Here is an 18,258-nt window from a genome sequence, read left to right as displayed (position 1 = left end):
TACCTCATACTAATCTTTGGGGTTCGTGAGCCTGCCATCAACCCCTTACTCTCTTTGCTTGCATTGCTTTGGGTCTGCCGCGATCCATTCTCACTTTTCTACATCTTACACTGCCCATGGGTTTGCTTATTTGTTATTTCTCTCTTTCCGGGCTTCTTTGAGCCCATTTGCTTCCTCAAGATCCGCTTATTTATTTTATGGACCTGTGATCCATTATTCCTGCTGCTTGGGCTTAATGGTTCTTTTTTCTATCTATTTGCCAACTTCTTTTCAGTTTGTGTTGCTGGGTTCCCTCTTTCCTTTTTTCTGGCTTCCAAAATGACCATCAACAAATGTCAGCCCAGAAGTTATCGAAAGTGAAAGAGATGGTGTTGCCATAATACACGTCGCTTGGATTTCCAAGTAGTCCAACTCTAGCATAAGCCTTGTGCTCTATCACTTTTTTGTTATTCTCATTTTTTGATGATTCCATTGTTCTTTCTTCCTATTTGCAGAAATTAAGAATTCTGATTTCTTCTTCTTCCTAAAATTCTGTTCTATATATACATACGATACGAGGTGCCACATCAGCCTCTAAGTGTTGCTGTTGTTGAGGTTTTCCTTTCTTCAGTTTGAGTTTATCAAATGAATACACCTTTTCTAAAGTCTAATGCTCTGCCAAATCTAGACATATGGTATTTCACTTTTAATGACTTAATAAGGTGGCATGGATAATGGTACTTTTAAAAATTTGATGAGGCCGCATGATAATTAACAAAAGTTTGTTTTGTAGAGGCGTGATAGATATTTATTATGATTATATTATTAAAAAAGAAGCGTGATAGATATTTAAATATTGAGAATAGTGTGTAAAATTGTTTAAAGTTTTCGATTTTATGCATATTATTATTATTAGCCAATAGTTTGTGCAATAAATAGAATTTTTTCTCAAAATATGATATTTTCTTTCTTTCTTTCTTTTTTCTTCTAAAATTTGGAATTTGATAAAAATGGTAGTTATTAATAAATATTTATATTATTGTATTTGTATATAAAACTATTCATATTACTATTTAAAGAAAATATGATGTCACAATGGAATCTTTATACCATTCAAACGTAATTGAAAAGTATGTGTTATTATATTAGAGTGAAAGAAAAAGACAAAAAAAAAAAATGTGAGGCCTTCTCAAGATTATGTGGCAAAATATTAAGAGGTGAGCCAAAAGTATTATCTCTCTAGCCACGTAAATTAGGTGTAATGCAAATCCCCTTCATAATTAATACTTATCCATTATGAATTTGCTGTCAGGCTTACAAGATTTAAGATTTATTAAGAGTAAAATAATAATCACAATATACTGCAAGATATATGTTACTTTATTCTGTTCATTCCAGCTTTGCCCCAAAATTTCTGGCTTCTTTTGGTTGTGTTGTAATTTGTTCATTTAAGGATTGTTGAGCTTAAATCATAAGCCATGCGTTAGACATTAATTTGACTTAAAAACCTGTTCCACTTATCCAAAATTTGAGGATTGTTGAGCTCATAGGTGGTGCTAATTAGATCAGAACTAGGGGAATTGATAAACGAACTGTAGTAATGTTTGTTTTAGGCCATATGAGGAGTGTATGAAATATGAATTGCTTGATCCAACCAAGACTCAATTTTTATGGTTGGATCCAATTGAATGCTCAATCTAAGCATATGCTGTCCGTCCATAATCCGGAACCCGACAAAACTGCCCAACCAAGAAGGATCTGAACCTAAGACCGACCGATTGCGAAGTAATACATGCGTATGATTGGCTAGTGAATAATAATTGGCTGATACTTTAAAACCAAACTTGGCACAAATATCACATAATTAACATTAGTCTATGTTAATTTACACAAAAAGATACTGGTTTTAGTGCGTAATTTAAGATTTGCCTTCGGCACAAGGAGGAATTACAATTAAACAGAAGGTAAAACAAAGCAAACCTAAGTGCAGAAGACAGGAAGGACCCATATATTCAGTCTTCCTCCTCTTCACCTTCTTCAGGCAGCCCAACATCATCTCCAATACCTTCAAGCAGTGTGTCAACATCCTCCCCTAACTCAAGCAACCTTGCGCTTAATTTTTCCACCCTGCTCTGTTCTTGGCCAAGGCACACAAGCAAATCATTCAGTTCTGCCTCACTGTCCTTCTGGGCTTCTTCCCTTGCTGCGGCCTTTATTGCCTCAACATCTGGAATTGTTGGGGGCCCTCCACTCTTCAAAGCTCTCAACTCCTTTTCTAGATATAAGTTGGCCTGTTCAAGACTGTTGTAAGCATCAGATAGGCTCTTCAGATCAGATTCCATCTTCCCAGCTAAATTTCTGTACATGGATGCCTCAGACTCGATCTTGGCCTTATCTGTCTTGAGAATCTCCAACCGTTGAGATGCTTCTTGAATTTCTCTTCGGAGTTTCTCTACCTGGATTCTATCCAGGCCTCCACTCACTCTCTGCTCAGGCTGGGAATTACTGCCTCCACCAGTTTTTGCAAGGTCCTCAGCCAAAAGTGAATTTCGGCTAAGAAGGTCCTAAAAGACAAGAGGAGGAAAGGGCAGGGGAAAAAAAGAGAGCAAAGTCAAATTTAGTCCTCACTGAAGTGCAGTTCTACAGAAATCTTCCAACAAGATGGCCTGTTAATCACCAATGCTTATGCCCATCAACAATGAGTTAATAGGCAACACTTCTGACCACAAATTTTAATATGACCAATGCTATAATATTATCATTATAGAAAATTCTCCAAGGAGTAAGGACATGCCTCAGAATGACATAAAAGGATGTTGGAATCATTATAGAATGACATAAGGACGTTGGACTTGGAAATGTTGACACTAGTACAGCATAAGAAAGATTTGACAACTATAACACCATTTGTAACCAGACAGCCATCTGACAAACTGAGAGGGTCACCTACAGCTGATCCATATTACTATCCTGATGGTACCCTCCCATTCATTATGTGACGCTTTTCCCATTCATTATGCTACACTTTTCGGAAGAATGATTAGAAAAGCATGAATTGTAAAAAGAACAATACCTGTATCTCAGAGCACTGCTTCTCCACAAATGTTTTCAGCCGCTTGATATACTCCCCATCACTTTCCCCACTTCTCTGTTCCAATTCTGCTGGCACCACTGACACCTTGCTCTTTGGGTGACTGTAGACCTCAACAATGCTTTCTCTGATATCTTCCTCCAATTTCTTGACAAGGTTCACAAATTGAACATCAAAGATTGCCGAGAGAATCGGATGATCCTCATCTTTCTGATCAGATGAATCATTCTCGTCAACATCTTCAATATCTGCCATAATAGCAACAGTAGATCTTGTCAACGCTTTACGAGGCTGGGCTGACTTTACAGAGGTAAAAAGGAAGCTTTTCTGCATCTCATCGAACTTCAAGAAGTATGATGTAAGCCCGAGTTTCTGGCTTATGGTATCAACCACTGTAAAAGCATCCTTCCCATTATCATTGGATTTGTTGTAAATTACACATTCTCCCAAGAGAACTGCTGCCAAACCCCTTGTGCACACTGTTGCAGAGGAATTTGACACCAACTCAAGCAGATATGTAAGATGGGGACGTGAATCTAGGAAGCAATGCACTGCATTAGGGCAATCAGCTAGCCATGTGACCAGCAATTTCAAGATAATTGGTTGAACATACAGATTTCCTGATGTGCTTCTGATGTGCTTGATTTTCCATCTTTATTTTTCATGGAAGAGGCAAGAGCCATGTATTTTACCATTCGGTGCATTAGTGGCTCACTAGCTCCTAGTGATGGCATGGGTGGCTCAAGTTCAATTCGAATAACCTGCACATACTCTAACAAAATCAGATATATGCAAAAGTCATTGTTTTCACTTTTTCCTTTTTCATTTTTTTGAGGCTTCTCTTTTTCAATAGCTTAATTATGAGTTTCTTTCCATCTTGAGGCACATAATTACCTACCCCAAGACTTTACATCCCATCATGTAGAAACATTTTTTTGTAAACACTCAAGCTTTATAAGGTGGCCATCAAAGTGGCCAATGGTGTGAGATAAAAAAAGTTCAACAGTAAGCCTAAGGTGCACACCCTCACAAAGAATAAATTTATGTATTTATTTTCACCAAGTTCTCAAAATCATAGAACATATAGAGGATAGATAACACCCACTATAACCATTTATACAACAAAAACAATAACAAGAAGCCTTAATCCCAAAAATTTGGGGTTGGCTACGGATCCTCAACAAATTAGTTAGGGTCGGCCACATGTATTATTTTCCTCCATTATATTCCTATCTAAATTCATATTATCTGTTACTTCTTTAATTGATGAGTCCTCTTTTATTTGTTCCATTAATGTTAATTTGGGTCTTCCTCTACCTTTTTTTAATTCCCTCAACTTTTTTTTTTTTTTTTGGGATGTCTAATTCCCTCAATTTGGATCAACTCACTCTTTCTTACCGGTGCATTAATCGCCCTCCTTTGAACATGACCAAATCATCTCAAGCGACTCTCATCTTTTCATCAGTAGGAACTACCCCTATCTTTTTAAGTGGATTTCCTCATTTCAGATGCTATCATTCAGTTTATTTTCACTTATTCATATTAACATTCTCATTTCAGTTACACTCATTTTATGAATATGTTGCTTCTTAACAGCCCAACATTCAATACAAAAATTAACCTATATTGCTATTTGTTCATTTAAAAAAAAAAAAAAATTCTCTTGTACGTGTTGTCCAAGTCTAAGAACATAGTACAAAGAAGGTGTTCTGGGGCACAGCTCATTTAATGAGCATTCTGTCTAAGTCAATGTAGTGTCCTATATTGAAATAGAACTTGTGAAACTGTTGTCAAGAGGAATCGAACCTGCAGCCCCCAACTCCAACAAATTTTTTCACGCATTGCAACCACTGAGGCAGTTGCCTTGGTTCTAGAACCATTTATAATGCAATTAAAAGGGCAAACAACAATATGCTGGAGTAGATGAAAGACATAAAACATAAAAAGAAAGAAAAGTAATTTCACAGAAATTAAGTATAAATTCCAAGGTTTTAAAACCGGAATGGTCAAAGAACTGAAATAGGTCCGGTTTCCAGTTTTTACAAGTAGAACCGCCAATTTTCCCGGTTTTTACTGGACCGGTTCCATGTCCGGTTCCAGTTGAACCATCTGGTCTGGTTCTTAAAACCATAATAAATTCTAATGAATGTTCCTTATCATGTTTGTTAAGTCCAACAAAGGAAAAAAGATACTCTATTAAACTTTTAAGAAATAAGCAATGTTAAGATTAGAATAGGGAAATATGTATTTGACCAGGCTACGTAAAACATTGCCCACTGCAAAGGAATCAACCTCCCACACGAATGCAATCATTCTCCAGATAACTTTTAATTTGAAGATGGTAATTGTTTTTTGTTTTGTTAGGTAAAAGAAGCACTGAAAAAGCATATGTATTTATGCAAGCCACATACATGACAGGCATACAAATGATACATCAGTTGATCAGACTATTACTAAAAGCATGGGAAGACAACAATGAGAAGGAAATGCAGTTGCTTACCCTTTCTTTGCACTGGACATTATCCTTTAGTACATGAGAAAGAACACTAGCAGCTCTGCAACAAGTCTGTGTTTCAAAAAAAAATCCATTGGCGCACATGGAAAGATTGTAATCTATGTACGTAAAGATGATACAATCCAACAAATTCAGCTGGTACTACTGTTGTGTTTAGAACTTAAATTACCAAAGAACCACATTACCTCAAGATCACCATCATTTTCACTCAAGGTAAGACCATGCAATAGCATGCTGCAGGAGAAAAAGCTTATTCATCAGAAATAGCTTTTAGAAGAAGCAAAGAATGTGATGCCTTTTTTTTAATTCATGTAACATAATTTAATATATGGACCAAGCTCAAAACAGATTAATCAGTAAAATGCAGTCCTTAATGCACAGAGAATAGACAAACCTTCCAAATGACATGTTCACATCCTCCTCAAAGGGAGCATGAGTCATTGAATGCGGTTGAGGAATTAATGTGGATGCTAACATTGTTTGGCCATCAAAATTTTTCTGGTACAAGAGGCAGAGCAAACAAAAACAAGCAAAAATAGAAGGTCAAGAAGCAATGATGTATATGAGCAAAAGATTTAGATTATTAACTGTGCATTTAACATGCTTAGGAACCAAAGAAAATGACAAAATAAAGCAGATGTGTGTTATCAACCTCACAGAAGCTCTTAAAAACGTAATCAGCTGCAATAAACTCTTGCATACTAGACGTCCGCAAAAGGATTCGAAGAATAGAGTTCAAAGCAGGTTCCATTTGTGGCTCCTCTCCAAGAACTTTGGTTGCAAGGATATCAAGATTCTTGGGTTGTCCAAAAATCAGATCACCAATGCATTGTAATGCCTGACAAAGTGAATAGGCAAAAAAGTAAAACAAATATACCTCAAACTCCCCCTTAATCTACCGATAACAAATGAATGTTACTGTATTTAAAATGTGGGGAATTTTTTTTTTTTTAACATGGTGTATACATAGTACCAGAAATTTGAAATAGAATTCCTAAATGCTTATTTGTGTAATATCTAACCTTTTAACTCTCTCTCTCTCTCTCTCTCTGTGCAAATTATATGTGCACAAAAAGTGTGTGTGTGTGTGTGTCTGAGAGAGAGACAGAGAGACAAAAAGACAGTGAACAATGTCCAGAATAGTCATCTTACCGCACAACGGACAGCGACTGGTGCCCACTGGCTTTCAACACCCAACAAAAGAAGATGATCCAATACTTTTTTCTACAACCAATATACACATTACAGGATAAGATACCGCCAAGTTAATGATTCTAAAGGAAATAATTATAGCAGATATGAAGTTAGTAAAAAACCTGAACCAGTGTTGCTTTATTTGTCAGCTTATTTGCATCTTTTCCGGGATCAGCCTCTGTACCTCCCATCATTAACAAATTAATGGTTTCTAATGCACTGAGTAGATTTTTTTTTTTTTTTTTTTGCATGTAACATAATTTAATATACGGACCAAGCTCAAAACAGATTAATCAGTAAAATGCAGTCCTTAATGTACAGAGAATAGACAAACCTTCCAAATGACATGTTCACATCCTCCTCAAAGGGAGCATGAGTCATTGAATGCGGTTGAGGAATTAATGTGGATGCTAACATTGTTTGGCCTTCAAAATTTTTCTGGTACAAGAGGTAGAGCAAACAAAAACAAGCAAAAATAATAGGTCAAGAAGCAATGATGTATATGAGCAAAAGATTTAGATTATTAACTATGCATTGAACATGCTTAGGAACCAAAGAAAATGACAAAATAAAGCAGATACATGTTATCAACCTCACAGAAGCTCTTAAAAAGGTAATCAGCTGCAATAAACTCTTGCATACTAGACGTCCGCAAAAGGATTCGAAGAATAGAGTTCAAAGCAGGTTCCATTTGTGGCTCCTCTCCAAGAACTTTGGTTGCAAGGATACCAAGATTTTTGGGTTGTCCAGAAATCAGATCACCAATGCATTGTAATGCCTGACAAAGTGAATAGGCAAAAAAGTAAAACAAATATACCTCAAACTCCCCCTTAATCTACCAATAACAAATGAAATTTACTGTATTTAAAATGCAGGAGAAAAAAAATTCTGAAACATGGTGGTGTATACATAGTACCAGAAATTTGAAATAGAATTCCTAAATGCTTATTTGTGTAATATCTAACCTTTTAACTCTCTCTCTCTCTTTCTCTCTCTGTGTGCAAATTATATGTGCACAAAAAGTGTGTGTGTGTGTGTGTGTCTGAGAGAGAGAGACAGAGAGACAAAAAGACAGAGTGAACAATGTCCAGAATAGTCATCTTACCGCACAACGGACAGCGACTGGTGCCCACTGGCTTTCGACACCCAACAAAAGAAGATGATCCAATACTTTTTTCTACAACCAATATACATATTACAGGATAAGATACCACCAAGTTAATGATTCTAAAGGAAATAATTATAGCAGATATGAAGTTAGTAAGAAACCTGAACCAGTGTTGCTTTATTTGTCAGCTTATTTGCATCTTTTCCGGGATCAGCCTCTGTACCTCCCATCATTAACAAATTAATGGTTTCTAATGCACTGAGTAGATTAATTGTCTACTGGCATGTCATTTGTTTCAAGGAAAAGAAGAAATACCAGTAAGGCTTCTGTGACAGAAAATTCAAAGATCTATGGTAAAATTTTATATACATTTGAGTATCTAACCTTTTGTTGGGTGAAACTGTAAGTACTTCCCCGTAGCTTCAGAATTGATATTACGGGGTCAAATCCCATAGTCTCTCTCAGTAGTATCTGAACCACACTTAGAAACATTAGGAGCAGGAGAGAATCTCATGTATAAAATATAACACAACAGAGGCTGCAGACCTGATTAGATGCGTTAGTTCGGAGAAGATTGTTCAACAATTGGAGACAGTCCTGCACCATTACGGGTATAATAGTTTTATAACCAAGATATTCACACAATTCTCAAATGCTTGTAAAGAAAAATAGAAATGAATAAATTGAGGAATAGCTAAACAGCCAGTGACCATAAGTAGTTCTCTAATTCTGAGAAGAAAAAAAGTATTGAAAATGGGACTCAGAATCAAGGCCAATACACATAACTCTGTTTATTGTAATGAATTTTCTACAAAGGATATTCCCCCCCCCGAACCCGCTTGGAAACATTAGGAGCAGGGAGAATCTCATGCATAAAATATAACACAACAGAGGCTGCAGACCTGATTAGATGCATTAGTTCGGAGAAGATTGTTCACCAATTGGAGACAGTCCTGCACCATTACACGTATAATAGTTTTATAACCAAGATATTCACTCAATTCTCAAATGCTTGTCAAGAAAAATAGAAATGAATAAATTGAGGAATAGCTAAACAGCCAGCGACCATAAGTTGTTCTCTGATTCTGAGAAGAAAAAAAGTATTGAAAATGGGACTCAGAATCAAGGCCCATGCACATAACTCTGTTTATTGTAACAAATTTTCTACAAAGAATATCCCCCCCCCCCCCCCCCCTATGTTAGATGTTTGTCTGGGCAAGTAGAACCATAAAGAGAAAATCATGATGATGGATCAACAAAGCCTTTTTATATGCTTTCTTGTCACTTACAATGTTCAACTAGTATGTATCAAATGAGCAACTTCACCCATACGGAAGAGGACAGCCAAAGGATAATATAAAGCATGTGGGTTTCAAACTCAAAAAACTGGTGAAACTACAAAGTCCTTAATTTGAGCTACAAGTAAATCATAACCATAAAGAACCAATGACAAAATAAAATATTCAGAAACAAAACCGCAAATGGTGCAGAAGGTCAATGTAATTATAGCATATAAACAGCTCATTTAGCTAGCGAATTAGTGATATGCAATAGAGGCACTTAAACTCTGTCATAACTCCATTCTGAAGCTGTCTTAGTAATCCATGACAACTATCAATCATTGATATAAACGAAAAAAGTATATTCAAAAGACCTAAAGAAAAAAGTTTTAAATTGTAGAAGCCCAAACAATAAGAAGCCATTTGCAAGCAAGTGATTTATCGCAAACAGCATAGACCATTGATTAAACTACCAGATAAATTGAGTAACAGTAAATCACCTGCACAACAACACCACCTTCTGAACCTCCTTCCTCTTTAATGATGCTGAAAATCTTCTCAAATGCACCTTCAAAGACCACAATTTTTTGAATCTCCTAAATTCACAAAACTGTATAATTAGTAGGGAAATCAAACACATTTTCAAGCACAGGTTCAGCAGAACCATCAGATGACAAAGTGGAAGGAAGATCTTACCTCAGCTTCACGGGTCAAATAAGTAAGCAACAATAAGGCCTCATTTCGAATAACCTAAGAACCACAATTGTTTTCAATAAGAGTACAAAAGATAATCAAACTGATAAATTACCAAGTGGTGATTTTAATCTAACCATTATTTTAACACAAACAATTAAAGATAGTTGTCCTCCTCATAAAGTATTCAAGGCCAAAATTTCAACTAACAGCAGGAATTGTAAGCAGAAAACTCTGGGAGAAAATAAAAAAATTTGATTTTCCTACCAAATAAGATCACTGCTAAAAGCTTATATTGTTGAAAAATATGCCTTTATAAAATAACATTGAGAAAAAGTAGCAGAAGCAAGATTCCATGAACACATTTTGTACCTCACGATCCATTAGCATATCCATCAGCCGAGTTATCCCGAGGAATGGTAAGAATGGCTTCCTGTAACCTGAAGACAACTCAGCAANAAAAAAACCCCCCCCCCCCCCCCCCCCCCCAACCCTATGTTAGATGTTTGTCTGGGCAAGTAGAACCATAAAGAGAAAATCATGATGATGGATCAACAAAGCCTTTTTATATGCTTTCTTGTCACTTACAATGTTCAACTAGTATGTATCAAATGAGCAACTTCACCCATACGGAAGAGGACAGCCAAAGGATAATATAAAGCATGTGGGTTTCAAACTCAAAAAACTGGTGAAACTACAAAGTCCTTAATTTGAGCTACAAGTAAAATCATAACCATAAAGAACCAATGACAAAATAAAATATTCAGAAACAAAACTGCAAATGTGCAGAAGGTCAATGTAATTATAGCATATAAACAGCTCATTTAGCTAGCGAATTAGTGATATGCAATAGAGGCACTTAAACTCTGTCATAACTCCATTCTGAAGCTGTCTTAGTAATCCATGACAACTATCAATCATTGATATAAACGAAAAAAGTATCACATTCAAAAGACCTAAAGAAAAAAGTTTAAATTGTAGAAGCCCAAACAATAAGAAGCCATTTGCAAGGCAAGTGATTTATCGCAAACAGGCTAGAACCATTGATTAAACTACCAGATAAATTGAGTAACAGTAAATCACCTGCACAACAACACCACCTTCTGAACCTCCTTCCTCTTTAATGATGCTGAAAATCTTCTCAAATGCACCTTCAAAGACCACAATTTTTTGAATCTCCTAAATTCACAAAACTGTATAATTAGTAGGGAAATCAAACACATTTTCAAGCACAGTTCAGCAGAACCATCAGATGACAAAGTGGAAGGAAGATCTTACCTCAGCTTCACGGGTCAAATAAGTAAGCAACAATAAGGCCTCATTTCGAATAACCTAAGAACCACAATTGTTTTCAATAAGAGTACAACAAGATAATCAAACTGATAAATTACCAAGTGTGATTTTAATCTAACCATTATTTTAACACAAACAATTAAAGATAGTTGTTCTCCTCATAAAGTATTCAAGGCCAAAATTTCAACTAACAGCAGGAATTGTAAGCAGGAAAAAAGACGAACTCAGCAAAAATTCTTCCTGCTACAACTTAAAAGAATCCACAAATTTGCACAAAAGCAAGAAGTAGTTGAGAAACTAATACCTATTTGGAGAATTTGTGAGGAGCGCTGTCAAAAGTTGAAGAGTATAATATCGTACATAGAAATCCTCCTCTGACTGCCAAAGCATCCAACCAAAATAACAATGAAAAAGGCCATGATGCTATGCATAAACCAAGCAAATATAGTAAACCAACCAAATACAATTAATGTGTGTGTCTAGTATTAATGTAAGAGAGGTGAAAATTTCTGTAAGGCTCTTAGAGCTCTTTTTAGCAGAAATGAAGAGTTTTTAACAACTTTAAGGCTAGAGATGAAATTTGAACAAATGAAAGCTCCTTAGAAATTGGTTACCAAACAGTTTAACAGCTTTATAGCACTTAGCATTATTGAGTTAAATTTTTTAATCTCAAATGCTCCACAGCTAGAACTCTACTTACTACAGCAATACCAAACGCACCCAATAACATATCCATGGTGATCAAAATTTAAGTTAGGAGCTCTCACCAACAAACTTAGAAGAAGAGAAATGCTGTCTGCTTCTCTGGAAAGCAAATCAGTGTTCATTAAAGCTGGTTGAACCTCATTCTTTGGCCCTTTTGCATGCTCAATAGGAGTCAGAGCACCTACAAGAGTTTCTAAAGCACCCCGAACCTGCACAAATGGAACGAATGAACTCATTGTGTTACTCAGTTCTTGGACATAATAAAACTGAAGATTATTTCACATTGAATGAAATAATGGGAAAAGGTATACAAATAACAATCAATCTTGCAGGATAAGAATGTAAATTCTGAAGTAAAAATGGGTCATATTTGTCAGCCATGACCAAAAAAGGCTCGTGTCCCACTTAGTTAGTTTCCACCGATGGCCAAAAAAGATCTTCAGTAGAGAATCTTTCTTTTGGTAAGTTGATTGTGAAGTCCTTCAAAATTTTATTTTATTTTTTTTCTAAGTAACAAAAATAAAAATAAAAAAAATAATTCTGAGATAACAGTCAAGAATATTTTCTACAGATCCTCTGTCCAAGGTCAGAACCAAACTGTGATTGGTCCATCTTGGTCATAAGCGTTATTTCAATCAAATATAGCATGCCAGAATTTGAACATTCAACCTGTTGGTAATGACTTAGCCTAAATACAGGCAGAAGAATCTCCAAAAATAAAATATGGATCAAACCATGGATTTTACCAAACTGTTGAATTTAACCATTAAACCATAAAATATTTTAGGATATAAGACAGCTGATACTGAAGATCATGTCGGAATTGTTTTTAAGCTACCTAAGGGGGAAGATATATCAGAAAAATGTGGATAATTAAAAGCCACAGTTCAGTTCTCAATTTTTTTTCTCTTAATATGTACTTTTTTGAGTGATGGAATTGAAATTAAAGGAAAAACATGGGATAAAGATATATGGGGAAGAAAGATTTTCCACCATTTCAACATCATCACGTTCTTCCTTTAAGACTGCCAACATTATAGGGAAGCCTGCAAAAGCAAATAAAAAATATTATAAAACGCAATCATGGCACAAAAACTAATCCACTATATCATACAAGAGAGAAGCATTCACCCATTGCCCCAAATGCTAGCTGGGCACCACGACTTTCTGCCACAATAGCCTGAAGCTCAATCATGGCACTCCTCCGGTCCTCAGCCAGTTTACCATTGCTTATACGGTCTAGCAAGCGCTCAACATAGCTATCAATACAAAGCACAGAGAAGATTGATTACAAAAGGCAAATACTTCTCCAGACAAATAAAACAGTGATACATGGCAATAAGAAATGAAGCAAAGAACGCTTTAGAATATTCAGGACATAAGAAATGTAGTTACAAGAGAGGCAAAAGGTGGCAACTAAATTGCTTTGAGAAAACAATACAGTACAAAACAGGCTACCCGCTGCACAAACCAGCTAAATGCATATTCCTCAAAAATCCTAACAGAACCGATGTATTTTTACATTAACCACCTATTTCAATGAGATGATACATTACTTTCAAATGCCTAACTTCTTCCGAGTTCAGACACATTACAGTATGATCTCTCTCCTAACACCAATGAAGGACCGAAAACAACACAGGATAACAATTTTATTAAAAAATAAAATAAAATAAACGTATATTACGAGAATGCAAAGTGTGTCTGAGTCATAAGTCATAAACCCTTATTTCTCAAAAACAAGTTCTTCTAGAATTAGTTATGACAGAAAAAGACTAAAGTCGTATCTGGGTCATTTTCAATTTCTTCAAATTTATAAATATCATGAACATAAAAGAGAACTTTACCTATCTTCATTTGAACCAGAATTCTCATTGCCAAAAACGAGCCCAACAACCCCCTGCACAATAATTTCAGGCTCAATTACATCCAAACATATTATAAAAGGCACAACCACAAAATCCATTCAATCATAAATTGGCTCAAAATCAAATGGCAACAACCCTCACTAACTCCCAAAAAAAAAAAAAAAAAAAAAAAAACCATTCTGCCCATGACTTTTACATAATCACCATTGGTAGAGGAAAAAAAACTATTGTGCCCACCATTCATTATAAAACCATATACCGAAATTTTAGAGTTTGCAACTTTAATATATGCTATAGATGACCATATAAAAAGGGTTATGAAGGTCACACCATACAATTAAAAGCCAAAAACATTCAAACGATTATAATCAATTAGTCACAAATGATAAAAATACAACTATTAGAACATGCATTAGAGACAGACAGAGATAGAAGTGACCTTGTAGCCAGATACCAAATCCATGTTATTGGGTCACCAAATTGCGAGAAATCCTAAAACAAAAAACCCAAAAGAATCAAGGAATTATTGGAGCTGGTTTGACTTTTGAAGAAAAAACACAAACACAAAAAGAGGCTCACAGTAACAGAAAGGAATTGACGAAAAAGAAAACCTAGAGAGAAGGGAAATGAGCATCTCCAGCAGATGCTCTAAATCTATTTTTTGGAAAGAAAAGCCCACTGTCCACCCCCCAAAAACTCACTCCAACAGCTTCTCCAACTCCATTTTTTAGATTAGAGCTAAAGAAAGAGAGAGAGAGAGATTGCTGAAGAAATGATCTAAATGAACTAATGAAGTAGAAAATGAAAAAAGAAAAGAAGAAACGTACGGATGAGTTGAAGGGAAAAATAATATAAAATATAAGAAATGACCATAAAAAATGTTACCATAATATTTTCACAATAAATTTTAAGTAATAGCTAATATTGGTGAGTAAAAAAATAATTTTAGCGGTAGGTTCAAATTAGAACTAGTGATAACTTTTCACATAAAATTTTGATGTGATTATTATGAAAGTATTTGAAAAATGTTGTAAATATAACACTTTTTATTGGAAAAGTATAATTGTTGAGAATAAATATAAAAAAATAAATGATGATAAAAAAAAGAATAAAAAATAGATAAAAAAATAATATTTAAATGAGATAGAAGATGGGATAAAAAATTTATTAAAAAATATATCTAAAAATGTTGATAGTTAAAAGTAAAAGTTAAAATTCATTCCTTAAACAGTATAAAAATTTAGAAAACCTAGAGATGCTAATTAGTACACGAAGATTGTACTTTTGCTTATATTTGAAGATTATGAAAACGAGCGTAGTGATCTCAGTGTGACGGTAGAGTAGTTGACCTGGGCTTTTTCGCTTTCGCGTGGTTTCGATACGATCACACGAAACCCCACAGTAGTTTTTGTTTTTGTTTTTTTTTTTGTTTTTTTTTTTTTTCAAGGTGTTGTTGTGTTGGACTATGAATATGATTAGAGCATTCGCAGTAGTGATTGTATAATTTTAGCTATTTAGTATCACCAAAATTTATTTTATCTATTTTACCTACACACATTTCATAACAGTGAATCTATTTTAGCTTTCAACATAATAAAATTATATATCTACTACAATAAAATAATTTATCCACTCCAACAAAATAATACATACTACTACAAAAAAAAACACCACAAACGGCACAATCCACATCCACTAGCAAAAAACAACCACCCAAAACAACTACACAAACAGCACAATCCACTGTTCCATTGCCAAAGAACAACCACCCACCAACAAAAGACAACTACACAAACCCAAACCACCATCAAACCCACCATCTAAGCTAGATCAAGAGAGAGAACACCAGCCATCGCCATCGCCATCGCTGTCGCCGTCGCTGATCACGCCATCGCCGACCCACTATTTATCTTATGTTCTATACCAGTCATCGCCGACCCACTAACCCACGCCATCGCCAACCCACTTACCCACGCCATCCATGAAGCCCACCGTCCACACCATCGCCAATCACGCCATCCACAAAACCCACTGACCCAATCGCCGATCACGCGAAAAGAAAAGAGAAAAGATAACGAAGAGGTAGAGAAGGAAGAGAGAGGCTGAGACTCTTGAGTCTGAGACGAAAAGAAAGAGAAGGCAGAGAGAGAGAAAGAATATTTTAATGAAAAAAGGGAGAGAGAAGTTAAATAAAATATATATATATATATATATCTAAATTTTTTACTTATGCCTCCACTGCTACAATGTGTTTTTTGTGATCAGTGGTGCTAAAAAATAGCAATATAGCTATTTAACACCACTACTGCGAATGCTCTAAGATTGCAAAAATTAACGTACAGTGTGGCAGTAAGTCACCGGTAACAGAGGTATACTGGGCCTCCAAGCCCAATTGAATGAGTGATTTGGTAGGGTTGGAGTTGTTTGTGTTGGACAACATTGGGCTTTGTGGTTTCAGAAGAGAAAACATGTCTTGTTGTGTGGATTTTTTTAGAACCTTTTTAATATATTAAAACTTCAAAAACTATATAATTTGCAATGGTATTTTTCTTTTTAATGGCCTGTTTGGATAGAGGGGAGAAGGAGGGAGAGTAGAGTAGAGTAGGCTAAAAATAAGCTAATTTTGTGATAAATCTACTCTACTCTACTCTACTCCCCTTCCCTCCCAGAACATAAGTCTTTTTGTTGTTGAAGTTTTTTAGAAATAGGATCTATTCTAGATCTAATTCCTCTATTAGTCTTATGAGTGTGACCATTATATCTTTGCCATTACGATTTTGGTATTGCTTTTAAAACAAATATATGAAAAATTTGTTTCAAGTTTTGATTGATCTTATTTTTTTGAAAATAATTCTTAGATAAGTCATCTAAGGGTATGTTTGGTACACTAAATTGGTAAGTCATCTAAGGGTATATTTAGTACACTAAATTAGAATTACGACATGAATGGTAATCTTTATTATTGGAACTAAAAAGTGTTGTAATAGAATAATTAAACATATTCATAAGCTTGGTTGTGAGATGTAACATTATAATAAAAATTATGATATATTTTAGGAAATATTTTACTCATATAATTATATTTCCTAAAAAATAATATTTTTTAAATTTGAGGGAGAGAATAGTTATTTGAGAAGTGATACGACCATAACATGTTCACAACAAATTATAGGTGATTAGTTGTTATTGGTTCAAATTTGAACCTACCACTAAGATCACTTTTTTGCTCCAACAATAACAACCAGTAACAACTTGCTACTTAGGATTTGTTGTGAAAATGTTGTGGAGATAGCATTTCTCATAGTGAGAAGTGCTAAGTCCGCAACATTTTTCACAATAAATTATATGTAGTTAGTTGTTATTGATTCAAATTTGAACCAACCGCTAAGATTACTTTTTTGCCCCAATTTTGATGATTTTTTTATTGCCATAATTATTATGTGCATATGGACTAAAGACTAAAGTCATATCTGAGTCATTTTCAATTTCTTCAAATTTATAAATACCATGAACATAAAAAAGAACTTTACCTATCTTCATTTGAACCAGAATTCTCATTGCCAAAAATGAGCCCAACAACCCCCTGCACAATAATTTCAAGCTCAATTACATCCAAACATAATATAAAAGGGACAACCACAAAATCCATTCAATCATAAATTGGCTCAAAATCAAATGGCAACAACCCTCACTAACCAAAACAAAAAAACCCATTCTGCCCATGACTTTTACATAATCAAATCGTACCATTGGTAGAGGAAAAAAAAACTATTGTGCCCAACATTTATTATAAACCCATATACCGAAATTTTAGAGTTTGCAACTTTAATATATGCTATAGATGACCATATAAAAAGGGTTATGAAGGTCACACCATACTTAGGATTTGTTGTGAAAATGTTGTGGAAATAGCATTTCTCATAGTGAGAAGTGCTACGTCCGCAACATTTTTCACAATAAATTATATGTAGTTAGTTGTTATTGGTTCAAATTTGAACCAATCGCTGAGATTACTTTTTTGCCCCAATTTTGATGATTTTTTTATTGCCATAATTATTATGTGCATATGGACTAAAGACTAAAGTCGTATCTGGGTCATTTTCAATTTCTTCAAATTTATAAATATCATGAACATAAAAAAGAACTTTACCTATCTTCATTTGAACCAGAATTCTCATTGCCAAAAACGAGCCCAACAACCCCCTGCACAATAATTTCAAGCTCAATTACATCCAAACATAATATAAAAGGCACAACCACAAAATCCATTCAATCATAAATTGGCTCAAAATCAAATGGCAACAACCCTCACTAACCAAAAAAAAAAACCCATTCTGCCCATGACTTTTACATAATCAAACCATACCATTGGTAGAGGAAAAAAAACTATTGTGCCCAACATTTATTATAAACCCATATACCGAAATTTTAGAGTTTGCAACTTTAATATATGCTATAGATGACCATATAAAAAGGGTTATGAAGGTCACACCATACAATTAAAAGCCTAAAACATTAAAACGATTATAATC

At 34.8% G+C, this 18,258-nt stretch overlaps 1 protein-coding gene across 1 annotated transcript; it reads right to left on the bottom strand.

The window, feature by feature from the left end:
- Positions 1-1,823: 1,823 nt before the first annotated feature.
- LOC112024006 (golgin candidate 6) lies at positions 1,824-14,508 on the bottom strand. Its single transcript, XM_065760748.1, is given in 22 exon segments — positions 1,824-2,543; positions 3,053-3,709; positions 3,712-3,831; positions 5,571-5,636; positions 5,771-5,819; positions 5,980-6,083; positions 6,238-6,423; positions 7,885-7,956; positions 8,049-8,162; positions 8,272-8,358; positions 8,434-8,484; positions 9,668-9,763; positions 9,864-9,917; positions 10,233-10,272; positions 10,274-10,300; positions 11,458-11,531; positions 11,921-12,067; positions 12,852-12,904; positions 12,990-13,117; positions 13,706-13,758; positions 14,166-14,218; positions 14,338-14,508. Coding segments are annotated over 21 exon segments (2,754 nt in total). The 5' UTR covers positions 14,190-14,218; positions 14,338-14,508; the 3' UTR covers positions 1,824-1,991.
- Between the last annotated feature and the right edge of the window lie 3,750 nt (positions 14,509-18,258).

The sequence above is a fragment of the Quercus suber genome, unplaced genomic scaffold (genome assembly GCF_002906115.3).
Source record: "Quercus suber isolate HL8 unplaced genomic scaffold, Cork oak 2.0 scaffold_380, whole genome shotgun sequence".
Lineage (NCBI taxonomy): Eukaryota > Viridiplantae > Streptophyta > Magnoliopsida > Fagales > Fagaceae > Quercus > Quercus suber.
Note: the sequence above shows the minus strand (reverse complement) of the source record. Positions and strands in the feature narration are given on the sequence as shown.